Here is a 27,414-nt window from a genome sequence, read left to right on the forward strand (position 1 = left end):
TAGCATAGGAGGTGCACATGCAAGTTTTACATGGAGGATTTTGGAGGTGCTGGGCTTTTGATTTTTATATTAGGGGTATTTTTAGGTTGTAAGTTAATACAGTGCTTTCCTCATACAGATTTCAGCTTTGGCACTGAGGCAGGGACGCCAGCTTCCACTGACGTTGATGCAATTTCAGGACAGCAACAGAGTGCCGAGGAGCAAGAAGTGGCCAGTCTAACTACACTCCACATAGATTCGGAAACAAGTAGTCTCAATCAGCAACCATTGTCTGCTGAAGCTGCAACTATTACTGGTAAAGTAGTTAAAAAAAAACCTAAAAAAAGCGCATTTATTTCAGAAATTTTCCAGCCATCCTGAAGAATGCAGGTTCCAGCTTCTGCAATGAATCTATATTCTATATAAGAGGATTCTTGGATTTCAGTTATTTTTGATTGCTATTGAAAAGTAACGTGTGAAATAACATAAGTGGAAAACCTTTGTCTGACTTAGTTACCCATATGATCCTTGGCTTGGTGCTAAATGTATTTTAAACCTTTCATGAGAAAATCTATACAATTACCAGGGAGAAAACTCTTACCACATAATGTATACTAGATCTCTTACAAGTGTCCTTCTATTACTGGTAGTCAGATAGCTAATTTTCAGGAAGGGTTTTTTCCCTGGAAGGCTTTGACAGTGCTCTTTCAAACCAGTGTATCACACTGAAGCATCATGGAATTCTTTTGTATACATCCATCTTAACCTCTCTCTATATAGTCTGTTGCGTAGCTAGGAGCTTTTAATATGCAAAATGTTAGTTATTGTGTCATGTAAGATCAATTCCATTTGCGTAACTTAAGAATTCTTTTTCTTTTAGTACTTTCCCTGTTGTTTTCATGAAAAAGTAAGCCTGTTAGGCAGCAGTGTTTCACGGCCTCAGTTGATGAGCTTGAGGCTCCACCAGTTTACTTTGCAACTGTTTCTTGAGACAGACCGTAGAATGACAATTAGGTTAGCATCCACCAAGTGATGAGTTAACCCAAATTGAACGGGCTCCTTTCTGAAAGAGAGAATCTCCCTCTCTGAGGAGTATTTGGAAGAACAGTCTCTTGCCAGATTTTGTAAATGAGAAGTAAAGATATCCATAGTCATTTTCATACTCTTTGTTCCATAACTGTTACGCACTACCGTTCCTGTTACAACCCTGGGAACAAGTACCTATATATCTCTGAAAGCTTATTCCTGCATACAGTGTCTTGTTCTCTGTGAGAAATCAAACTCTGCTTTTTCAGAGATACTGAAAGACATCCTTACTTCCCCTGCCACAATTTTCACTTTCTAAAATTGCCTTTCTGCTGAGAGAAGCATGGTATTAGCTTTCTTGGACATTATTGTTCAGCTTGTTCAACAATGTTCAGCTTGACTTTTGTTCTCTTCATTTTTCTCTTTTCTGTGTGCTTGTTGAAGGTCCTCGCAGAAAATCTGTTCTTTTTCTCTTTGTTTTTTTTTTATACGTTAATAATTTCATTACTGTTTGGTATTTTTGTCCAAGTTTGCAGTATAATTGAATTGAAAAGATTGCAATTAATGACTGAGTTGTCCATTGAGAGATTCTGTGGCTGTCTCTTCTTGTTGTTTGGACCACTGTTTTAGAGAGGCAGCTTTTGTGTGTCACATGCATTTAGCAGAGTTTCCTGAGGAAGCAAGACTTGTGCAATTACACTGTCTGTCTCTGACTGTTCCATGCCCCCTTCCAATGTTGGAGCCCATTTCTAATTTCTGCTAAGTTGACATGTAAGAAGAAAACAGAAAGACATTATTTTCTTTGAAATTTTATGAAAGACAGGCAGTTATCTAGTGAAAATTGCATGTATGCAGAGTCCTGTGACAGGGAGGCTGCCATGTGAATTCACTATATTAGATACCAGCAAACCCATGCAGAAACTCAACCTCAAAATACACTCGTAAGAAAGGAATTTTCGGTGGTTCTGCTGCTCAGAAAACGACTTGTTTCTAAGCAGTTCTGCTCTGAAGGTTTTTGGAAGGAAAATTTCTTCTTGGCATATAGGCATTATTTCATATTCTTAGCAAATGGTTGAGTTTACTATTGATTGCTGTTTATGAGTCCTAGAACAAACAAGTTGCACCCATAGTATTCTCTGTCAAATTTGGATCCGTGTATGCTGGAGTATCTTTTAGTGCTTCTTAGAAGAATCCAGTAGTTCAGCAAATTCTCCATAATTATTTCTGGCCGTTCTCCTCCATCATATGAAGGTCTCTTTCACCCTCTCCTCTGGTCCCTCCCTCCCTTCCTCCCCTACCCACTCTTTCTCTCCCTCTCTTTCCCTCTCTATCCCCCTCTTCCTCGCTTTCTCTCTCCCCCCCCCCCAATCACTCTTTCTCACTCTTTCTCTTGATCTGCTTTCATCCATCCCCACTTAATGAGCAGAATGGAAGAGAAGTAGGAAAAGATTTCTTTGAACATCTTTTAAGTGTGTATTTTACATTATCTTTGTGAGCATGTGGAAAACAAGTGATCAGTAGCAAAAGGAGAGTAGCATTACCACATGAGTGAAACAGTAGTCTGTGTGTGATGTGGTAGTGTCCATCTCTCCTGCATAGAGGTGTTGATTTAGATTGATAGTAAAAGCTTCATTGCCTTTGCCATTTAAATGAGAGAGAGACCTTTGCAGTTTAACAATGTAATTAAGTTTGTTTACCACAATTTCTGTTCTGATAACGCTGACATTTTCTGTCAAGTTCTTTAAACAATTTGTTCTCTTCACAAGAAAGAACACTTCGCAGCCAATAATTTGGGGAAAATTACTATTTTAAAAGACTCACTTTTTCATTGCTGTCTCTAAAGTTCAGTTTATCTCTAACACTGAACTTCACACATCATTATAATATTTTGGGGTCTTAGTTACATTTATCTAAGAGTTAAAATTAATGGCTTGAAATCTTCCATTTTAACATGTGCTGATGTGTAGGGAAGTATGTGGTGAATATCCGTTCTCTTTTTTTCTGCCATCTGACTGTTCTGACTGAACTCAGCTTTTTATAATGACCTTTGGGCAAATTCCGGAAGTGAAACTAAGGTAGCGCAGAAGAAAAGTACAAGTACCTGCTCCCTCTCCACAAATCTCTTAATAGAGGAGACCAAATAGTTGCCCGGAGAGGATGCTGCTCAGTGGTGATCGTGGAAAAATGCCTTTGCAGCATTGCCATTCAAACACGTGTGTTTTCCCGTCTTAGAGAAAATAACACTGCTCTGACTTTACAGAACTTTCCCTCCGTATGGATTTTCTCAGCCCGATTGGCAGATAAACACCAAAAATTTTCTGTTACTGGTTTGTGCTTTTATTTATAACTTATTTATAACTTAGGCATGAATCCATAAACCTGGAAAAGCAGTTGTTCCAGGAAAATTTCTGCTTAAATGTTTTGCTGGAGAGAAATTTAGGTGAGGGAATGTGGAGAGAAACTTGACTGGGTCAGAACACTGAAAGTGCTGCAGAACAAACACATTTAAAATTATTTGGACCTAAAATAGACCTCTGTTAATCCCTTTACCTATCTGATTTTGATGTTCATCTCTCAGCTTTCCTGCATGTAATTCGTTTTCTTTTCAGAGCACCATTCACAGGGAGATCTGCTTACAGTTTTTATATCTTTTCTTGCCCAGGTTTGATATATAAAAGTTAGTTCAGTTTTCTTTTAATGCTATGTTTAGTCAACATTTCAGTAGCTCAAGAAAATAGAAAAGGCTTTTAAGGTAACTGTTAAAAATTGCATTTGCAGGCTCTGAAAGTGCTTCTCCAATCCAATCTGCTCTTGGATCCCGATCACAGACACCCTCTCCTGCCACTCTTCATGCAGATCATATTGAGCAGAAGGATCTGCAGCTGGATGAGAAGCTCCACCACTCTGTTTTACAGACGCCAGATGACCTAGGCAATATCTGGAATAGAAAATATAAACCTGTTCTTTCTTTCTTTCCAATGCCATGTAGTGAAGTAGCTAGTATCACATTAGTTGTAGACAATCCTGTACAAGGCTATTTCATCTGCACTTTTAAAAATATTTAATTACGGTGATTTAAAAGCAAACAAAAACCTTTTGCGTTTTATCTTGCATTTCATTGGAACTGTTAGCAGTGGATTAATAGTCCACCCATTTATAATTGTTCTTTTTGATGCTTAGAGCTGTGGCAGCTTAATCTAGTATGTGGCCCTGCCACAGACTGTTTTATCATTGATGTACCAGTAATAAGATATAATTTTAAAGTAATGTTAAAATTTCTTCTTGGAATATCGGTTGTTTCCCTTTCATATTTAAACAAATTTATAATTACTTCCACTATCCTAGCTATTGAATTCTAGGATACATTCACTTTGTAAATACGAAGTTCCCATTTCTCCCATATTTGGTCTCATGGAAACAGAAGGGTGTCTGATGTGTATTTCAGACCCTTTTCCTTTAAGTAGCCTACTGATGGACAGAAATAACATCATTTTGCTTTGTACTTTGAAATCTACAGGCTAGAAACCATTAGTGTCTCTATTTCAGTGGTCCAGATCTTCAAAAGAAGAGGTTGTGTGATTAGGCTGAATTCAGATTTCATTTTGATTTTGTATGCCTGTAGGAGCTGCGAGATTTTCAGAAGATGTCAGCAAATTCTGTTGCTGAGGTGTTTTGAAAATCTGCCCGAGAGGGGCAGAAGGGAGATTCTGGATGCCTGCTGCTTTAAAACTGTGGCTCGTTAGCTAGTTTAGTGTGGTTGTTTAGCTAGTTAAGTGTGAACCGAGTAGACTTAAGCCATCGTAATGTATTGAAGTTTTCTTTGTATGGACAAACTAGATTAAACTTCCACCTAAAAAAGAACGTTCATTCGTATAACGCTGATGTGTAGAGCGAGCTAGGTGAGAGTTAGACTGTGGTCCTAGTTACTGAATGTTGCCTCTCCACTCATACAAATTTACTGCTTAAAGAACAGTAGCCAGAGACAAGTTTACTCTCACCTTTCTCTTCAATTTGCAATAAAACACATTCCTAGTAGATTCTAAGGAAAATTGTCTTTCTGTTTCATTGGGAAAAATGTAAAGTTGAAATGTAATTTTACTTGGAAGCAGGCAAGTGGAGTTCTGGAGATTCATTGACTCCAAAGAACGTAAGACAGCAATTACAAAAGGACTGGCCTTACTAGGGCCATCAGACCAGTATTAAGGCTCCAGAAGTGACCTTAAATGTTACTTATGGAAAGAATATAAGGAACAGGACAATTCTTCCTCTACAGAGTTTGAAAGTAGACATATAGTTAAACATTTCAAGTGTTGAGGTGGCTGAATGGGTAAGAAATATCTTGCTCTGAAAGCCTAATCTTTTTTTTCCTTTTGGTTTTAAGAAAACTATGTATGTAATAGCTAAGTCAGAACTTTTCTTTCTCTGGAGGTAGGTCCCTGGTAGGTCTCATGTACTTTTTTCTTCCATTACAGAAACTAGTGAATTCCCCTCAGAATGTTGCAGCGTGATGGCTGGGGGAACGCTTACAGGATGGCATGCAGATGTTGCTACTGTGATGTGGAGGCGAATGCTAGGAATTTTGGGAGATGTCAACAGCATCATGGATCCAGAGATTCATGCTCAGGTTTTTGATTACCTGTGTGAACTGTGGCAGAATCTGGCCAAGGTAAAAGGACTGAACCTCTTCTCCAACCTGACCTGGTAGGGCAGGATTTTCAGAAGGAAAAAACCCACCACCTTATATATTTCCCTTAAATGTTTATCGTTTTGTTTTGTTTTGAATAATTGCAGATAAGAGACAATCTTGGTATTTCAACAGATAACCTAACTTCACCATCTCCACCAGTTTTAATTCCACCACTGAGAATTCTAACACCATGGCTGTTCAAGGTAAATTTGAGCACTAAGCAGTGAAACAGAAATAAAAGTTCATGTAGTTGTAGAAGAGTGTTTAATGTATTTTTTTAATTTATGAATAATATTGTTCTGAAACTGTAGGCAACAATGCTGACTGATAAATACAAACAAGGAAAGCTACATGCTTATAAACTCATTTGTAAGACAATGAAGCGAAGACAAGATGTTTCTCCAAACAGGGATTTTTTAACTCATTTCTACAATATAATGCACTGTGGACTTCTTCATGTTGATCAAGTAAGTTTATTTACGAAATTCAGGTTAATATAAATAGTATAACTAAAAATAAAATTGTTTTATCAAAAATACTGGATGGATTTTCAGCTGAGTAATTTAACTTTGTCTTTGAAAATGGTTATGTGACTGATGCTTTTTCTAAACTTTGATAAATGGCCCTCATGTTCTTGGTTGTAATCAGAAATGCTTTTTTTGTGGTCCATTTCAAGCGAATAAGGGGGCAGAAGAGGTACTCTCTCATTTTTTACTGATCGTATGTTACAGATTGAAGCATGCAAGAAAAAGAAGGAAGCAGATCTCTTAAGGTCTACTGTTCTTTCTTGCTCCCTCATGCAGCAGTTTAGCTAGTGGGAAAGTAAATTGTGCTCACTACATTGGAGTAGCTTATTTCTACAGCAAGTACAGGAACGAGGATACTGAGTATAACTATCGGTGGGAGTAGATCTTTTTCATAGGTTTTAATATGAACAGGTCTGAAAATCTTGTATGGCTTAAACACTCTTTTTAAAGGCTTGCATCACAAGTGTGAAAAAATTGGTTTTGTGAACTCTTTTAGGGAGCAGTTAGAGACGTAGGGAAATCAAAGGTTCAAACAACCCAGTTTTCATTAACTGGGCAAAATAGAACTAGTCCAAAATTATTCCACAGATGGCTATGGATAGGAGAGATCTCCAGTTTCTGTTCTGTAACAATCAGTTTATGCTGCTTTTCTTGCTGGATTTCAAATTTTCCTATAACATTGCCATTTTGTTGGATATCACTAGTATTGGAGAATTATTCAAAGGAGGGAAAGGGTTATTTTTTTGCCTATCTGTGAACCTGGGATGTTTTTTAATAATTAAAATATTTTATACTTTTTCCAATACTTTTGAAGAAATTGCATCATGTACCTTAGTTTTAAAAACTGCCTCACCAAGTCTACAAGAACGTAATATGCTGTGTTGAAAAACTACACACCAGAAATGTTACAAAACACTTTATTATAATTCTTTCTTTATATTTTGGTTCCATATGGATCTATGTAAGAGGCTAATACCTTTTTTTAAAGTTATAGTCAGGTGATACTTGTTGGAGAGGATTTAAGCATGTTGTTAAGAAGGTATAATAGCTGGTTATCTCATTGTATCTCTTCTTTACATGAATGGTTAATCATTTATAGAACTCTTAAAAGCTAAATGTAAATGAATGTAATACATGACCTGGTATCAACCTCATACAATGGTGTACAAGGTTAAATTGATATATAAAGTATACCACAGTTTACTTATATTAATATGAGTATACTTAAGGAATTTATCTTTTTATATTACTCTTTGCTCAGTAATGAGTGTCTTAATTGCCACAATGAATTTCTTTCTTGCTTTTTTACTTTCTACCTTTGGTAAATACCTGTCTTTTTTTCATTCATCGCTCATCTTGTTGATACTCTTCTTTTCCTTCTTTCCCTTTTCCTCCTGCAAGGATATTGTCAATACAATCATCAAGCACTGCTCTCCTCAGTTCTTTTCACTTGGCTTGCCTGGCGCCACCATGCTTATTATGGATTTCATTGTAGCCGCAGGAAGAGTGGCTGCTTCTTCTTTCCTCAATGTAAGTATTCATCAGTTCATTCTTATTTATATGCAAGTGGAAAGGGTTTGAGAGAAAACTGAGCAGTATTTTTCCTTCACTAGGGTATTAACTTGTCCCCAGAAGTCAATGTAATGGTTAGCAAATACAGATACTGTCAGTGGTTCATTCTAGAACACTACACATGCAAGTCCTCTCCTTAAAATATGTGAAGAATGCAAAAATTACTGTTGAAGCAGAGAATCTTCTTTTACTTCAGAGTTCTTGGAATTGTGACTGCCGTTTATCTGCGCTTTGAAATGTTTTAGGATAAATGTCCATTTTGACTGTACCTTCATTTTAAAAGTATATTTATTCCTGCACATCTCTGCTATGCAATGACTTTGATGATCAGGCTTGAGAACTCAAATCTGCTAGTGTTTGTACTATTTGGATGTATTTCTGATATTGTTACCCAGGCAACTTCAGTCTTATATAGTAATACTGATATGATTACCTAGGTGCTGTTGGCCTTGCATGACTGTACTCTCTCAAAGGTCCCCAATGCTCCCCTCCAATTGTCTGTGAGTTTTGACTGTTTCTCACATCATTCCCCCTTTAACTATGAAGTCCAGCCTCCCTCAAGGTACTATCTGAAACCTCTGTCAGCTTCTTACACTGTTACTGTCATGTCCAGCAATACCTCATGTCATGTCCAGTAGTTTTCCACATCCTGTTCAATTAGCTGAGCCTAAGACCCAAGCCTAGTTAGCAGTTCAGTCATTTGTCTGTAGTCCTAACAATTCCTCTGCTTCCTTTTGGAAAGGGGAACATGGGGTGTGCATGAATAGCAATCCATAGGGCTGTGGTCTCCGTTTGCTCAGCCCTACAGAATTTGCAGAAGGAGAACGGAAATAGCTATGTAGAGTTTCAGCCATTGTTCTCTTTTAAGGCAGCTAGAAATGTCACCTTCCTGATTGCAGTAAGAACATAGATTTATCCCGACCTTTTTTTCTTTTAGGCACCAAGAGTGGAAGCACAAGTTCTTTTAGGATCTCTAGTCTGTTTTCCCAATTTATATCATGAACTACCAGCTCTTCACCCAAACATTCCTGACATTGCTGTGTCTCAGTTTACGGATGTTAAGGTAGGAATTTTAAGAATATTTGGATGGTATTCAGCTACCAAGTATATGTTTAATATGATGTTTTTCCAGGAAATATTAACTAAAATTTTAAGATTCTAAAATTTTTCATAAATAATTTCAAATAGATTGTAAGGCTCAAGATACCGTACAATCTTGTCAAACTTTATACTACTGAACATACTTTATAGTTGCTATTAACTTAATAATAAAGTGTTTTCGTATGTTCGTAAAAGGAAATGATGTGTTATGTCACTGATGTGTTATCTCACCTTTTCAAGCCTACTCTCATTATGGCTATTTGCAGTCTCACAGCTTTAATCAGCTGAGATGAGAAGATTGAGAGGTTCAAGATAAATTAAATAACGTATTGAGAATTCACAACTGGTGAATTCTTCCTGTGTTCCTAGGGGCTTTAGAGAACCTCTGTACATCCGTGTGTTCTTTTAGAGAAAAAGCAAAGATTAATGGAGACCTTACCCTTTCTATCACAACACAGACTTGGGTAGTATGCCAGTATACTGGAACTGGGCAGGGCTCAGTTTGTGTGTTTAACTGCTGTATGTGTGTCAGGTATGATTACTATGTCTAAGAAAGGCTCCCCATAAGTTTCCAAACTGTTTCAATTTAGAGAGAGATGATGGCTTGGAAGCTGCTTTACATCCTGCTCCCTTTTGGGGACTGATTTTGAATTCCTTCTTTCTCATTTCTATTGTATAATGGCTGTTTACTTGAGCTTTATTGAGAGCAACCTACAGCTTTGGGAACATATCGCTGCAGTTGAGTCAAAATTCTTCTTGACGTTATTCTTAAGGCACTGTAGTCACTTGTTCTGCAACTGCTTCCAAAGACTTTTTAAATTAATATAATTTTGATGGGGAAAAAAATGTTTGTTTAAACCTGAAAGTAATAGATTCTTTCTGTAATACCCTTCAGCGCTATTCACAGAAGCTAGCTTTAGGGAGTCCTTTGGGTTTTTTTACCCTGGTTAATCAGCAGAAATTAGGACAGTAACCTGTGGGGTATTCTTGGGGTAGCACAATAGTGAGCATCTGGGGCAGTCTAGAAGCTTGAAGTAGTAGTAAGCAAACAATTCATCTGACCACAAACCTAGAGACTCAGCTAAGCAACATGCCAGTGTGTGCTGTAGTAAAATTGTAATTTTCTGATGCCTCGTGTGATGGAGTTACTGCTAAATCAGTGAATATTTTACTCTTTGTTTTAGGAACTCATAATTAAAACTGTGTTAAGTTCAGCAAGAGAGGAGCCATCTGGTCCTGCACGGTAGGTCATACAAAAAGAGCTTCTAAATTAATAGATTATTTTCTTTATTATACTGTTTTGAGGTGGATATATTAGAGAGCTTAACGTAAAAGTTTATATGTATTTTATTCATGTTTTTCTTCACCACTATCAAAACTGTGGTCCACCATGTGAATTTGAAATTGTTTGTAAATAGAGATATTAAACGAACAGACATCTTCTGTCAGACCAAAGGCTGGTCTAGCCCAGTATCCTTTCTCTGATAGTGGCTGATAGAAAAGGGTGTAAATATGGGTAAGAGTATAAGCTGTGTGTTTTCCCAACCTACCCTGGTGTTCAGCTCAGGGATTTTCTGTACGAGAGAGGCATTTTTTACTTTGATTAAGGACAAGATTATTTATGAGGGAGGTATGGTTATTTTTTATTAGACCACATGGTTTAATTTGAAAAACAGAAATAATCCAAGGTATATGAGCCCTTCTTTACAGTATGGGAAAGAAGCAGAAAACAGTGAGCTAAGCATTAAACTGGGAATGATTGCTCTGATGCTTAAACCTAAGCATCTTCATAAAATAGAGAACTTCAGAGAGGATAGTTACCAGTTTTCTTTTCTGTTTCTTAATTTGCTTAGGATTTTGTTCCTCCTTACCGATCCCCAGAGGCTTTCAGTTATAGAGTCCTGCATATGGGATTGGAACAGGAATCTGTAATGCCTACCGAGGAAGAGCACACTTATCTGCCTGATGTATTTGGGTGGAGTGTTTATATATGCTCAACTAATATATCGTCACTTGATAAATGCAAAATACTAGAACTACATGCCTGAAGAGTGTTACTGGAAAGATCAGTTCATTGAACCTTAAAACGTTTTGTTGGAAAACCAAGAGCAGTTTTCATCAACCCACTTACCTGTTCTTTACTTGAGCTGGTAATCTCTCTCAACACGGGGAGGAAGGAATGTTCTGAGATAATTTTCATTTCATTTTTCATGTTCTTTTACAAAACTGTATTCTAAAAGCATAACACTCTCCATTTTGCTTTTGAAAAAGGTGGTTTAAATCCAGTTGTTTCAAAATATTATTACTGATCCAGTGGCACTGAAGCACACAGTATTAACATTTCCAGTTCTGGGAGTGTAGCTGGGAAAAGGAAGGGAACATCCTGCATGTCCCCATATCCCGTCTGGCTGTGAGGGTGTGTGCAGAGGAGCAGAGGCACCTGCGCATGCCCAGCCTTTCAGAAAGCTGAGTTATGCTGCCCCCAACATACAAAGTTGGACCACTGTGTGTAATAACATTAAATGAAGATTAAAAAGGAATACATTCCCAATGGCTCTTTGAGTTGCCTGTGCCCCCTCTCATTCTTCTGGGAGAGAGCTGAGTATGTCTTTGTTGTGGGGATAATGATTTTTCCACAGCACCTGCAGCTTGACTGCCTCACTCCTCAGTGGCACTTTATCCACTGTCTCTTTTGGGAATAACCTCTCTGATACCATCTGCTTTACGGCGGTGCATAGTTCACCTGGGTTACTATCAGAGGTCATATTTAGTATCTGCATTACTATTTTGCCACATCATCTCAGCCACTGGTAGAGGCTTAATTGTCTTTGCAGTTTCCTCGGAGAGAACTTAGATTTCTTGGAACTTAGGTACATAGCTTTGTATATCTCTAGCAAGTCTGAGTGCTGTTACTGTTACCCAAGCTATAAATCTCTATTCTTTATCTCTTCCACAGAGGCTCGATGTTTTGCATTTCATTACATACTTGACCCAACTGAGCTTCAGGGAAGTCAGTTATCTGAAACATGTTCTACTCTTAGATCTCCATCTATAAAGATTAATAACTGTATTAATCAAATTCCTCTCCTGCTGCTGACAGTCTGAAAAAGAAGTGATAGGTTGATGAACTCAGTGTTCATCTGTTCTTCTGCTTGTGCTGTTAAGGCTGCGATTCTTTAATAACAACATTGTAGCCACATAATTACACAGTTTTTCAGAGACTGCTCTGAATAACGATAATGAAACTGGTGTTCTTGGTAGAAACCTCACAGACTCCTGGATATTTTGCACATCAGTATGTCATCAGATGTGGAATGGTTCTCAGGACCATGAAGAAAACTTTAAATAGTAACACGGATTTCTACTATCATGTAGCATTAATTCCAAAATGTGTTTTTGCTACCTGTTAGCAGTTTCGTGATTCTGTATAGCCTTAAAATCCTTTTTCTACACCACAGCCTTCATAGCCACTTCTGTTTCTGTTGCTGTTCTAGCATATGATTTTTCCTTCCCAGATGTAATGCTTTGCAGTTCCCGTGACCAGCTTTCATCTTGTCAATTTTGGACTCTTTTCCAATTTTATCCAGAGTATTTTGAATTCTGAAGTTGTTTCCAAAATACTTGCAGCCTCTGTTCTTGAAGATAATTACTAATGATTCAGAGATTGCTTAAGCTAGCTCCTTAACATTTCATCCATTTCTGCTGATTTGAACACACCTATCTAAATACTCTTTACCTTTACACTACACTTCTATTTCCTGATTTTAAATGAAGAAAGAACAACAAAAGTTGAAGTATTTAATCACAATATGTATACTGTCTCTAGCGTTCATTTACCTCTCAGCTATTTATCTTTGTTTATTGTCAATCTAAAAAAATGTAAATATCTGTGAATGAATAACGTTCCCCTCTCTTGTCTCTGTGTCCCGGAAGCTCTAAACAAATATGAGCAAACTCTCATGTTGGGGAGGAGGAACCTCCCACCACAATTTTTACTTTGTCTTAAGAAAAAATATATATTAATTTCCCATACATTGCTTTCAGGTAGTATTTTTAATCCAAAAAGCACATAGAGATGCAGGAGTTCTTGATGTCTTTTGGATTTTTCAGTGCCCAGAAGGGTGCTTCCTTTGTCCTTTCCTGTTCCTTCACCACTGTACTTGGGATTTCTTTCTCATTTCTAGATAAGTTACAGCATTATAAAGGTTTTTGTGTAGTTCTTTTCGAAATACTAAAAACATATTTATTAGATTTCAGCAAGACATATCATGAATCATAAAAATTGCACATTCTTGTAGTATGTTTCTCAACAACTTGTCCTCCAACGTTGTTTTGCAGATGTGTTGCTCTTTGCAGCCTTGGTATTTGGATCTGTGAGGAGCTAGTTCATGAATCACATCATCCTCAGATCAAGGAAGCATTGAATGTGATCTGTGTTTCTTTAAAGGTGAGAGACTAACACTTTTACAATGTTTATTGCTTTTACGTGTAAAGATACTTTGCCCTTTCAAAGTCATGATCACATTTTAGCATCCTTACTTCACAGTCTCATTTTCAATCCTTACAAAAGAATTCAGTTTAATTGGTGGATATCTGAACTCTGTCAAAAGAGATCTTTACCTTTCTTTAAGTTTGGAAGAAATGGTGTGCTGGGAGATAAGATAGTGAATCCCTATCTTAATATATATCATTAGCCTCTTCACTCTGACCCCTACCCTTTGGAGTATAATAGTTTGTCCGTCACCCCATCTTTCATTAATAATCCTTGCAATTCAGGTTTCAACAAAACCACTACTGGCTTTGTCCAACTTTGTCCCACATCCTGGACCCAAGTTTCCAGCAGGGTTTTCTGCGTCTGTTTGTAACTAGATCTAGGAGCCTGTGGTGGATTAACCTTGGGTAAGGGCCAAACTCCCACCTAGCTGCTCACTCACTGCCCCCCCTCAACAGGACAGGGGGGAAAACAGGATGAAAAATCTTCTGGGTCAAAATGAAGACAGGGAGATTGCTTACCAGCTACCATCATGGGCAAAACAGTTTGACTTGGGGAAATTAATTTAATTTACTGCCAGTTAAAATAATTTGGACAGTGAGAAACAAAGACAAGATTTAAAACACCACCTTTCCCTGTCCTCCCCTTTTCCCAGGCTCAACTTCACCCCTTTGTTCCCAACTCCTCTGCCTCCTCCTGCCCCCTCCCAAGTAGTGCAGAGGGGATGGGGAATGGGGAGTTACGGTCAGTCCATAATAGTGCCTCTCTGCCACTCCTTCCTCCCTATTCCAGTGTGGGTCCTTCCACTGGCTGCAGTCCTTCAGGATAAGCCTGCTCCAGTGTGGGCTGTCTGTGGACTGCAGTTCATTCAGGAAATATCGAATACTGCAGTCTGGGGTACTCCATGGCTGCAGTGTGGATATCTCCTCTGGCATGGTCTTTTCCATAGGCTGCAGGGGAATCTCCGCTCCACCACCTGGAGTACCTCCTCCCCCTCCTCCTTCTCTGACCTTCGTGTTTGTCTGCTGTTTCTCATTCCTTTTTTTGTTTGTTTTTTCCTTCTCTGCCTGTATGGCGTTTTTGCCCTTTCTTAAATATGTTTTCACAAAGGCACCACGCACTTGGTAGAGAGGCTCAGCTGTGTCTTTTGGTGGGTCCATGGCTGGAACCTGCTGTGTCTGGCATGGGGCAGCCCCTAGCCTCTTCTCACAGAGACCCCCTGTAGCCTCTCCATTACCAAAACCTTGCCATGTACACCCAGTACAGATCCATACAAAGACTGGAGTACAGAAATGTCAGAGTCTTTCCTTCTCCAGCATTTGTGTCTCCTGTCTAGGCTAGCCGTGGATGCCGAGGGAAGTCGCATTCCTCACTAATTGGCATCCTGGGTTCCCCAGCTCCGATTAATAGTACTCGTAAAGCCTCCATGGTACATTCTTCTGACACACTGCAAAAAGCAAAGGTCAGGGTAGAGAGGAAACTGGAAGGGGTTCCAATCTTGTAAGCCATCTGCCATCGTATGCAAAAAGTCTGTCCCAAGCCAAGCTGCTGCCTTGTACTCTTTAGCTGCCAGACTGAGTGGAGCCTCCAGTGTAAGAGGGGGACAGGGAAGAAAGCAGGAAGGTGACAAATGCAAAGGCCAAGCAGAAGTTTCCCAAATCTTCTCCTGCTTCTTGCTCACCTGCCCTCTTCTTGCTCCCACCAACCAAATCCCGTTATCCCCATACCCTCACAACATCCTGTGCCTGTTCAATTCTGAGTTCGAGAGCCACTGCATTATGCAGTATTGCTTCTCAGCCCTGGCCAGATATTTGGAGAGATGTAGAGTACTTACACTGCATGCATGGAAGCACTGGAAGATGTTTGATTTCTTGTGGCAAAGTGCTTTTCTGTGGTCATTCCAGGATGTGTCTGTCAGGCCAGTAACTGTTAGAAAAAATCTGAATCCAAAGACAGGTCAAGAGTTAGCATCAAAGTTTATGTGAATAAACTACCTGTTGAAAGGGAATAACGAGAATTCTAATTTCGGTGAAAAGTAAAGAGCACCTGTTTTTATGGCTATCGTTAAAATTTATTTCCTGGTTTTTATGAAGCATGCTGTAATACTGGGTAATTTTACAGTTTTTCAGAAGAATTTAACTTTTTCTTTTTAATGGGTGTGGTGGGTTGGCCCCAGCTAGCAGCCAAACTCTCACCCAGCTGCTTGCTCATTCACCCACCCCCAGCAGGAGAGGGAAGAACATAGGAAGAACAGCAGTGGGTCCCTGGCCCCTTCCCACAGAGGCCACCCCCGCAGCCCCCTGCTACCAAAACGTTCCCACCTGTACCCAATACAATGGTTCTGAAACTAATTTGTAAGATAAAACTTTACAGTCTCTGGTAGTCACCATGCAATTCTGTGTAAACACCTTCACATTACGTTCTTGAAATCTAGGATGATTTACTTTTTCGGTATTTGCTGTTTTGATTGAATCTGTTAAACGTAGCTAGTATGCACAGTGATTCTCACCTGGAAATGCAGCTTGCTCAGACACAGCTAGTTCATTGTGGTGCAATGCCTATAAAATGCTTCTGAATAGAAGAGATTTTCTGACATTTGTCTGCCTTTCCTTTTGTCAATGACAGTTTTTGCTATTCTGAAACTAGTCTCACTGGATTTCAACTCTGGTTGCAAGATTTTGTATTGGTATATTTTTGTATTGGATATTTTGTATATCAACAGTATATTCCTTTCGTCATCTCAGTTAAAAAGCTGTGCTTTTTTGACTTTTTTTTCCTTAGTGAGTGTTTTTGTTTTCCTACTTTTTGCAAATCTTTTTCCTATTTGTTCATATTTTATGGAATAATCAGAATATTATTAGAAACATTTCATTTTCTAGCATTTTGCAAACTTGCATGTTCGTAAACAATATCTTCAACTTTTTAAGTATTTCCCAATTTATTTTCAGGACCTTTGTACATTCTTTTTGTTTACATCAAAATTCAATGAATAGTCTAGTGTTTCTGTATATACACGTTGATAAAAATCGGGGTGTACACCTGTTATACATGGCTTGTGTCAGATGTTGTAAACTAACTATTCTTTCCTTTTCAGCAATGGGAATCTGAAAAGTATCTTAGCAAATCAGCTGATCACATCCTGTGAAGTAGGATTTGAGTCTACGTCTAAAATGGGTAGCTGCAGGGCTTTTAGTATTAGACTCTAAATTGCAATTTCCTGTTTTGCAAAATCACATTCATCCTTTGCAGCTTCACTAATACTCTCTTCCAGGGTTTTCCCCTTGCTTTTTAATATCCCTTAACTAGTCCATTTTATCAAGTTCCTGTGCAAGTTTGGTATTAGGCAAATGATGCTGTTTTTATCTTACTTCTGCAATTTATCAAATTTTGAACTATTTTTAATCCTGACATTCACTGTGATTTCTCTTATTTTTCTTTGATGCATTTGTTAAACCAATTATTTGTATCTTATTTATATTAAACATAAATTACTTCTTGAATGAGAAGACAAAGATCTTTATATTTCTGCTTTGCTTTGCTTTGCATTGGCAAAAGCTTCCAGAACATGTTGGCTTTTCTTCTGTTCTGAGCAGTGGTATACACTCACAATAGAGTTTAATCATGAAATGAAAAGTTCATAAATATATCATGGACGAAACAAATTAGCTCTCATTTGTAACCTAAGCAGTCTTCTGGCTTCCAAGTAGTCGGAGATTTGAGCTCCCAGAATGGATTATTTTCTTATTTTCAGGAGAAATTAATGGATAAGGAGCTATAGTCCTAGTCCAACTTAGTGATAAGTACAACTGAGCAAATAACATTGAATAGAAAAGTTAGCAACAATTATATACCTATTTCTGAAATACGGAATATTCAGAACTGCAGTCCAGCAGCTCACTCTGAATATAGTTAGCTCTTCCCCCAGAAGTGTGGCGATACTGCTGTATCTGTGTTAACCTCTGCTGAAGTCTGAGCACAAAGGATCCTAACCAGCCGTCCAGAACCCTGCATCTCATGATTATATTACGCTCCTCTCAAAAACGCTGCAGATACATTACAAAATTGTGTTGTACAGGCTTAGTTGAACGAGTGCTAGACATAGGTTGTTTGCAAGTATGGATAAGGTTAAACTATTAATGTAACATCCAGAAAGCAATGGACCCTTGCAAAGATGAAAAGGGTGGTAAGACTACTCTTTCGAGAAAACCCCTGAGAGTTAGGTACCAGGCAAAGTGCCAGCTCATTGAAAGCTGTTCCCCTCCCCCCCCATTGAGTAACTTTTAAAAAATTATGTCCACAGTTACACTACTAAATATAAAATCATATAAAAGTAGTGAATTCTTGCACTTTGTAAGATACAGCGTTTTCCAGAGATAGAGAACAGCAGGTGAAATGTTTGTAGCATCGCAGAGCTGCCTTCATGCCACATCTGAAGGCTCTTGGAAAAGAAGTCAGAACATAGCAGCTGGCTTGGAAGGGGTGAATTGTTTTGCTATCCAGCATAAACTCAGTGTTGCTGTTTGAGTTCAGGAAAATGTCGTTTCAGGACACACAGCTCTATAAGTGTCTGTTCTAAAGTGTCTGTGCTTTCTTTTGAAATGTGATATATTGACCATGCTGGGACAGATTTCTGAAGTAGATGAAGCGTTTGATCTGTTTGGGCCAATCCCCGTATTCTTGATCAAAACTTCCTACCTGGTGCTCTTCCCATGAAAAAGAAAATTCGAGTGCACAAGATTTTAATTTTATTCATATTCGTTACTTTATACCTTTCAGCCTTTCTGTGAAATTTATGTCTCCACTGACTTTTGTTCCCTTTCTTAAATTAAAAAAAAAAAAAAAATTCTCTTCAACCAGAGAACAGAAAGAGGTTAACCTATTTGCATAAACCAGCACTAGAAATCATTCACTCGTCTTCAGTTTAGAGCCTGATGATGCTCTTTTCAAAAAACAAACAAACCAAAACAAAACCAAACAAAAACACCCCAAAACGACAACAACAAAAAAAAAAACAAGAAAATGCTCCCTGTTTTTAAGTAGTGAACAGCTGATTTATTCAAAGACTCTGAAAAGTCTCTAGGCCTTTTTCTCAGGTAATTTTTTCTTAAATTCAGTGATCTGAATACTCTGTATTAAGCTACTCTGGTTTGTCCACCCTTTTTGTCCTCTCCAGTGACTTTGGGGTTTTCCTGCAAGCTTGTAAGGATATTTCCAGCAATCTGGATTTGATCGCAAGTTCTGTAATCAAATTGTTATGCTTTCAATTTTATTTAATTTTTTTTGGTTGTCACTTGAGCTTGAACGTTAGAATCTGTACCCTGCTTACTGTGCTCTTACAATGTACTTTCACAGCATGGAGAGAGGCTGTCTCATGAGGGATAAAAAATAATGGCGTTCTTGTCGTAAGCTCTGGGAAGACTTGCAGGTGTAAAGTGTCTGCTATGTTTTAGTTGAAAGCCAACAATAACGTGAAACTGTGTCCACTGAGAAACAGGGAAAGTCAGAACAAGAATTAACTACCCTGTGTACTCTGGTTTCCGTCTCTGTGGCTGACTTATAAGAGCCATTCGTAGCCTTCCTTTATGCTTACATAGATACCACAAATAAAAAAATGTTAATTAAAGCTTTGTACTCCATACTTTTGCTTATGCTTGTATCTTTTCTTTTCAAGACCTTAAATGTAAAAAATGATAGCTCTGCTTTGATAGGAAGCTGACCCAGGGCAGAGTTTTCTTCCAGTGTATTTTCCACCTTTAAATTTTTGCCATTCAAAAATTTTATTCTGAAATCCTTAATTTTCTGCTCGGCTTCATTGCCCAGATACACCCTTCCTTGAAAGATTAATAGAACTGGATTGATTAAGAAAACAGTCTAAGAAGCCAAGAAATTACATCTAAGTATGTTTGCAATGTAATTACCCTTTTCTGAGTTCAGAGGTAAACACTCAGCCACCTTGCAGCACACACCTGTGACAGCTTCACTGCTAAGTAAACTGAGGTTAAAACATGTAAACTACTTTTTTATTCTTTTAGTAATGCAGGAATTCTGATGTCACTCACCTTCATTGGAGAAATAGAATAGGATTTTGCATGATTAAATCACGAATTACCTAATTGTTTTCTGAGTATTTGAGATTCATCAGTATTATGGTTTGGAATACTTGTTTTCAGTAAAGACAGAGTATTTTCTTGGATAAGAATGTATTTGAAATCCTTCCCTTGGGGCTGTTGCATGTTATTTTTTCTTCTGTGTAGTTTGTGCTGTCTTCTGAAGTCTGTAGTTTTGCTGTGCTAATAACCATTTTGCTCAGATTTGTCTTTAGCTCAGCTTTGTAGGATTTTCATGTCCTAGATGAATAAAATTCACTTGTAAAATTCAGTTTATGCTTGTTGTTTGGCGCACAGCTTAATGTTTTAAGGCAAGTGCAATGAAGGAAGAAGCCTCAATTACATGTCCTGTGCATTAATAATTTAAGGAAACGTCTCCCTGTCTCTTCATTTCTTTGTTTTCCCACTTAAGAGTGTAGGGCAGCGTGTGCATCCACTCCCAAGGCTGGGGACTAATTGTACAAATGCATTCACTTTTGCCTTGACCAGCACAGTAGAAAACATTTTAGTAACTGTTGAAGGCAGGCTCCAGTGCAGCAATGTTTTCCTGCCTTCAAAAGAAAAAGAGAAAAGAGGAATCAAACACAGAAGCCGAGGTGCATTCATTTCCATTCAGACAAGTGCTGTACACAGCAGTCACTAGCAAATACAGAACAGTTAGTCTCACTATTAGTACTATATCATGCATTTTGGATACACGGCTGATAACCTGCCTTGATTCTCAACAAAGACTTCTGATTTCAGAATTGGATCCTTGGTTTTTTGCAGTGATGCATTAATATTAATAATCATGAGGGTAACAAGAAATCAGTTTGTTCTTCCTGGCTTCGTGATACTGCACTAACCAGTCTGAAGTTAGTTAGGAGACTCCTCTCCCTTTTCCCTCATTGCGCGCAACTCCCTGATTGTCTGTCCTAAATCTTTGATGTTAGCTGCTAACATTTGTTTATGACTATAAAATACTTACTTTTAAATTTCGTAAAATTTAATTCTGTTTCTCCTGTAGATAGGTACATAAGGAACTATATGTATAAAACCATCGCTGAAATTCCTGACCACCTTGCCACCTGACATACTCTTACGTGAAATCACGTAGTCATTGTTACTGTGCTGTGTTCTCTTTTCTAGTTTCCAAATAAAACAGTAGCCCAAGTTGCCTGCAGTATGCTGAACATGCTGATACATTATGTACATAGACTTCAAGTGTATCAAGCTGATTCACCTTTAAGAATTATTCAAGTAAGTAATTTTTAAAAATTTGAAATTTTTAATTCTTTTAAATGCAACAGTAAAATGTATTTCCCTGAACTTAAAATACCAGAATATTGACAAGTATGTTTTACAAAACATTGAATTAGTGTAAACATAATCTTACTGAACATTAACAGGAGGGGTTCACATCACACTTACTTGCTGACTCCAATATTAACATGTAAAATGGCTATATCATGCTTTTTTTTTCGGATACAACTATGTCATTATTTACATGAGAATGTCAATAAAGTCCAAATTTTTTTTAATATTAAATATCCTCAAATATGTTTATTTAAGTTTAGTGAGAAAGTGATTACTTAAAATACGGATGTACAATTGTATTTTGCATATCTGTATGCAAAACACTTTGCTTTGAAGTGTTTCAGTATAAAGCAAAAATAATTATTTTGAATACACTTTAAATAACAAGGAAGTAGATGATGGCCTCTGTGAGTCTGAACCACAGAGAAAAGATAGAGGTCTCCCAGGTAACCAGAAAGAGAATTGTGTGGAAGCTTCTCAAGAGGTATAGCAGGCATTTCTCTGCTCCTCCGCAGTCATATTGTTGATTAAGTGGAGGCAATGTTTACAAATTCTAGTAGTTCTAAGAAATATGGAGCTCAAATAGTCCCGTACGCAAACGCACATCAGGCTCCTTCCTGCACCCTACAAGTGTGTTGAATCAAGTTCTCTTCCTGCCTGAGCGTTTTGAGTGGCTGTGTAATTTCATTGTCCCTGATGCGCCTATGTCAGTCAAGCAGAATGTATTCCTTCAATGTCTTCTGTGAAATTCAATTAAAAGGGTTTTATTTAAAAAAAAAAAAAGTGGCAAGGAATACTGTAGTTTGTCTCAAAGTACATTTAATAGAATTTAACCATGAATCTGGTATTGTGTCACATTTACCTGCTTAAAAATTCATTTTAAACTTAAATATATAAATTGTATTTTTAAAGAAACTATGCTATATTTTCCCCAGATTCTGATAGCAACTATTACCCATCTGCTACCCAGTACAGAAGCTTCCTCTTATGAACAGGACAAGAGGGTAAACATTTTTCGTTTCTTTTTAATGTGTCAATTTAATTGCAAAGGTGTGAGACATAGCGTTGTTGAAAAATTGAAGGTGTACCTTAAAGTAGGGATTCAGCTCCTTAAGTATAATACAGTATAGTCTTCTCAGAATTCCAGCAATATTTTTTCTGCAAGTGAATTTCTGAAGTTTCTGTAGGAAAAGATGCATTTAAGATTAATTTATATTGATTGTTTTCAACAATTAGAAAGTTGTCTTTTTCCTTATCCTCAGTGAACTTACAAGCAAAGAAAGTAATGTAGACTTTTAAAACTTGTCTTATAGTGAAAATATATTCTCAACTTGCAGAGAATACCTTTCAAAATATTTATAAGATTACGATTTTTGCACTTTCTATTCTATTATCTATTCATGAGAAAGGTAGCCTGTAATCTTCAGATGAATTTGATTGTTGTCATCCTTCAGAACAATTGCTATCGTTTCATATTTTCAGTGGGCCTGAGTCCCCTAGCTAAGACGGGCTCTTTCTTCACGTGATACTCACAGTAGTACTCTCTGCCTCCTGAAAGCTGTGTCTCTTCTGAATTATCTGGCTCTGCTCTTGGACTCTGGGACACAGTGGTCATTTAAACTTGGGCATTTCAGTGCAGTTTGTCTGTCCTTCTGGGCCACCCATTCCCACGGGAGCTGGCGTGCATCTGTTGCTCATTTTGGCCTCCAGAGCTCTGTTTTGCCTCGCCTCTCTGCTTGCGAGGAGGCAGTGGCTCTTGTAGACTACAGCAGTATGCCAGCCATCTTTCCACTTGAGGATGCTTCCCATAATCGAAAAAGTTTCCCCATGAACTAATGCTGATCATCGTATGTCAAATATCATGTAAAAAATTGACTTACATAGTTTGACAAACATATTCCTAATGGGTTTCTTAAAAATTGGTTTAACATAAAAATACTTGGAGCCCTTCGTTCTTAGGTTTATTATACGGTACCTCTGAGAGACAAAGTTGTAATGTATTATGTGAAATAAGTATGAAGTTTGTATGTTGTTTATTAGTGAACTAGTTAAGTGGATTTTATTTGAAAGACTTTTATTTAACTTGGGAAATATTTTAGAGAATCTTGCAGCTATTTATCTGAATTGTTTCCTCTTCCACAGCTAAGTTTTAAAAATAAAAAATTATTATTTGAAGACAGTAAGTTATTAATAATTTGGTGTGTATGTGTGTCTTAATCTAATTCTCTCCTACAGTCTTTAAAAACATCCCCTAGAGGGAGTTGGTTCTTTTGCTGACTGAGTAGCCTACAATACAGAAAGCAGCGGGATTTCTTTCAGATGGTACCTGATGCTGCGTAATATTATTGACATGTTGTGAAGGAAATTCTGTGTTATTTATAAAGCACTAAATGCAACTGAAATAGTTCAGTGAGATTTATGTGCAGAATGGTGCACCAACCTTAATTTGTACCTGTGTAATCTGTCATTTTAAAAACAGCATCCTACAAATCAATTTTGAAAAAATCACGGGTATCCTCTTAAGCACGGTATCTGCTCACAGACTTACCATGATGAGAAACTGTTGTGTGGATGGTCTTTGTTAAATATCTCAGTAGCCAAAGTTTTTACTGATGCTGTAGGTTTTGAGGATACAGCGGCTTTTAAACAAGTGTGACCTGCCATTACTGCAGAAGGTTGATGCTACTTGAACTGAGAAAAGAAAGTAAAACAGAGAAGTAAAATACAGTGATAAATGTGGAGTAGCAGGTGCTGGTTTAATTGATTTGTAATTGAAAGTGTTTGTTCCAGTTGGTGGTTTCTTTACTTCTGTGCTTATTGGATTGGATAATGGCCTTGCCATTAAAGACCTTGCTGCAGCCTCTTCACACTACAGGAGCAGAAAATGATAAGACTGAAAGATCCGTTCTTAATTGTATATATAAGGTACATGTTTCTTTACTTGCTAAATGAGAATTTTTGTTGTGTGGAGGTAGTCTCATTTTTCACGGAAATGAAGACAGAAGCTTTCTGTAAGCTGACCTCCCTTCTATTGCTGAAATGTGGAGTGCTGTCTTAGCTCTTGTACGTTTTACTGTCTCTTCTTGGTCTTTGGTATATTTGGAATTGTTGATTTTGTTTTACATTTTGTGATGTTTAACCAAGTTCCTTTTTGTATGTCATATTGGTAGCAGACACTTGTGTTGTAGAAGACCAGCTATACATTTAAGACAGGAGGATGTAGCTTTTATATACCAAACAATTTTATTTAGCAATAAGCAAAGTAAAAAGCACTAAGTTATAATTACTGCCGTTAGAGACACGGAACAAAGATAGGTTGTTTTTTTTTTGCAAGGGAAGCGGATTAAAACCTCCAGCAGCTTAGACCTAGCATACGCAATTAAAGAAGGTAGGAGATCTAAAAATAAAGGTAGCTTAGTGATTTGTTGTAAGTTTTGTTTCTTGTTTCTATATTGTTAAATTCCACTTCGGTGTAGATGCTATTTTAACAATTTTCTTTCCACACCAGTGTTTGTTTCTGTAAACATTTAGTATCTAAATTTTTCCAACATTTTATCCTGCCTACCTGGTTCTAACAATTCAATTCAAAAATGTAAATAAAAATAAACTTCATTTCTTATAAAACTATCAAGTAGAAATTTCAGTAGTTAATGTCATGAAATTCTGTTTTTGTTCTAGGTTCTTCATGGATGTGTCTATGGGTCTCAATGTTTTAGCAACCCCAAATATTTTCCTCTAAGCCTTTCTGATTTGGCATGTGTGGATTATGATCCTTTTATGCATTTAGAAAGCTTGAAGGAACCAGAGCCACTGCATTCTCCAGACTCAGAGCGGTCTTCTAAACTTCAGCCAGTCACTGAAGGTTTGTCAAATTGCCTAAATACATTTTCTTTCAAAAAGATTTTATCTTGGTTTCCAGTATTGAAGTGTTTGTCTAAAGCATAAGTTTTAAATTATACCTAGACACTAGGTAAGGACCATTAGTATGGAATGAGCTAACATAATTTTGGGCAATTACTCTTCGATTAACTGAAATAAGTATCTTCTGAACAACAGGCAGATCAATTTGGTATGGATTCTTCTGTGCTCTGTGTATCAGCAAAAAGTGTTAAGTACTGCAACATGGCGAAATGTTGCTTTTCATTTTACTTTCAGTAAATTAATTTATTTTTTCTTAATTTTGCTCCTTTTTCTAAGAATATTTTTCCTATCTGAGCTTGCAATATTGAAAGCTCTCTCTGAATTTTTTTTAACCTATTATAATTTGCTGTCAGTCTGTTTACACTGTTTAAAACCACAGAGTTACCTAAAAAGAGACAAATTTTCTCTCATCTGCTTAGAACCTTGAGACCTGGGAATTAACATTTTCTTCAGAACTCGAAAATAAAAATAAAGACTCAAGCAACTAAGCTACAGAGGAGTAGCATATATTATGCAGTATATCTAGTAAATATCAAATGGCTACATTGGGAAGAAAATTGAAAAAGATGAGATTAATACTGATACAAGAAACTGTGTAGTGCTATTCTCCTTCCATATTAAGTTGTTCCATTTAGGCTTCCTTAAAGGTATTAAGAACCAGATAAATGCAGAAGCTCTTTGTAGCAGCTGTGTGCTAACAGCAGGTGATTTTGTGGTCTGTAGTGACTACGTGCTGTTTTTTATGTAGAGAAAATGGCTAATCATTGTGCCCTTGTCTAAGGCATGCTTCATCATCCTCAAGTACTTTTTTGGCCAAAGAATTCTAAACATAGAGCTGTCCCCTAATAAGCTCAGTATTGGATTGAACAAGTCTGATTTGAGAACTATTGGCAGGAGGAGCTGTAATTATTAAATTTACTGAAGAATGAAGCAAGGTACTATAGTTGGCTTTTTGTCAAATGGCTGTGGTCTTATTAGTAAAAAGTAATCATCTGCTGGGTCAGAATGAAAGAGGCTGTGAAGGATTCATTCTGTCCTAATTACAGTCTCACCTATACATATTATGTAAAGCTAATATTTAAAGAATTTGCCAAAATTAACTTCCACTGCATGTTCTATTACAGTGTAGTGAATTGTAGTAGCTTTTTATGCCTGGCATCTTTTGTATTCTGTAATAATCTGTAATTATGGGTTAGCAGCAAATGCTGTGTGGCTTGTTTAATCTGACAATCTGAAAAGACAACCCTGAATAGATTTCTCTTTAAATGAATGTAGTTGCACAAAGCCTTAGCATCGATATCTTCATTTTGCATTTCCGTACGTGATCTGGTCTTTTATGATTTCTTGTTAAATTTCTAAATAAAAGTAATTTCAGATTTTCTTTTTATCTCTCTGGATGAATTAAGAAAGCCCCATATGTTTTTAAAGTTTCAGGGCTCTGGAATTGTAAGGCAGATCATGAAATTTAATTGGCAAACTACAGCATTATAATGCAACCCTGGTCTTGCAACCTTGGCACTTCTAATCCACATTGCCAGGCAGAGAATAAAATTGGCAGTGCTTAACCGATCACACAGCATGTGTTCTCCCTGGCATTGTTGGAGGAGTAAGAGGAGTAAAGTTAGTGGATAACAACCAGTCTGGGACTCAATCAAGACAGGGGTCAATTAGTGCAAGCTAGCAGCAGAGCAGTATGCCAATCGGTCAACCTCTTTTTTAGTAGAGGAAAAGTGCTGTCATGATATCTTTTTTGAAGGAGTGGAAATGAGTAGGATGGCAGTTGTAGGGAAATCAGGGAAGTTATACAAAGACACTAGGATTGCTAGACTCTTTCCTTAGGTCACAAGCAAAGCTGAAAGTACTGAAATGCTGGAATTCTTAAGACAGGGTGCTTTTGATCAGTTTAATAGATGGGATTGACATACCCTGTTACGCCTCCCATTGTTCAAGGTCAGATCCATCACAAGTTTTATGGACGCTTACCACAGTATGATGTGCTATGAGACCGTGAAGATAATGGGACTTTCAGTCATACAGCTGTGTAGTGGGGACAGGATCTATTGAGAGGCTGGAGCAAGCCCTGCAATAAATGGCAGGGCAAACATTTGATAAATCCTCTGGGAGCAGGCCGTGTGGGGAGAGAAGAGGACTATTCCCCTCTCTGTTTCAGTAACTTTCCAAGTGCTATCTTTCACAAGGAATCTGTTATACCTAGGATTATCTGTGAAATTTTCTTTGTCCTCCTTTCTGTAGGTTTCAGGTAAAGTGGTAGATTGCAGTATAAGATACACGAAGAATAATTTTGAAATTAAGTGTTAAGTATATTAAAGTGTTATATTTAAACCAGAACGAACTTTTAGCAGCTGACAATAAAGACATCAGTAGGAAGCTTTTCTTGCATCATCAAAACTCGCAGACAGCAAGTCTGTGGTGCTTTCATACATCTAAGGAATCACAGGGCTTGTCTACATGAAAGCTGATGAACTTTTCCTCTAGCTAGTATCGACAACAACTTCCTCTAGCTACAGTACAGGCATACAAGTGCTGCCTGTGCTAATTAACCACACCTAACTAGCCTGGATTCAGCGTCACATTGACAGAGGTATGCTTTCTCCAAGGATAGTATAGCACTTCACTATACAGTTTAGATGTACAAAAGCAACTTGGACTGCATTGTGCCATGATCTGCTTACCTGCTTCTGATCT

At 37.6% G+C, this 27,414-nt stretch overlaps 1 protein-coding gene across 5 annotated transcripts in view; it reads left to right on the top strand.

Annotated features, from left to right (window-relative positions):
• Positions 1-27,414, top strand: part of RALGAPA1 (Ral GTPase activating protein catalytic subunit alpha 1) — a 133,948-nt gene that overhangs the window by 54,114 nt on the left and 52,420 nt on the right. For all 5 annotated transcript variants that reach the window (XM_075151628.1, XM_075151633.1, XM_075151631.1 and 2 more), the window contains 13 exons: positions 119-295; positions 3,784-3,936; positions 5,478-5,671; positions 5,797-5,895; positions 6,004-6,159; positions 7,621-7,749; positions 8,729-8,854; positions 10,077-10,135; positions 13,231-13,339; positions 20,620-20,730; positions 21,723-21,791; positions 23,578-23,712; positions 24,466-24,649. In XM_075151628.1, the coding sequence (XP_075007729.1) occupies positions 119-295; positions 3,784-3,936; positions 5,478-5,671; positions 5,797-5,895; positions 6,004-6,159; positions 7,621-7,749; positions 8,729-8,854; positions 10,077-10,135; positions 13,231-13,339; positions 20,620-20,730; positions 21,723-21,791; positions 23,578-23,712; positions 24,466-24,649 (1,701 nt within the window). The remainder of the gene's footprint in view (positions 1-118; positions 296-3,783; positions 3,937-5,477; positions 5,672-5,796; positions 5,896-6,003; positions 6,160-7,620; positions 7,750-8,728; positions 8,855-10,076; positions 10,136-13,230; positions 13,340-20,619; positions 20,731-21,722; positions 21,792-23,577; positions 23,713-24,465; positions 24,650-27,414) is intronic.

The sequence above is a fragment of the Calonectris borealis genome, chromosome 5 (assembly GCF_964195595.1).
Source record: "Calonectris borealis chromosome 5, bCalBor7.hap1.2, whole genome shotgun sequence".
NCBI classification, from domain to species: domain Eukaryota; kingdom Metazoa; phylum Chordata; class Aves; order Procellariiformes; family Procellariidae; genus Calonectris; species Calonectris borealis.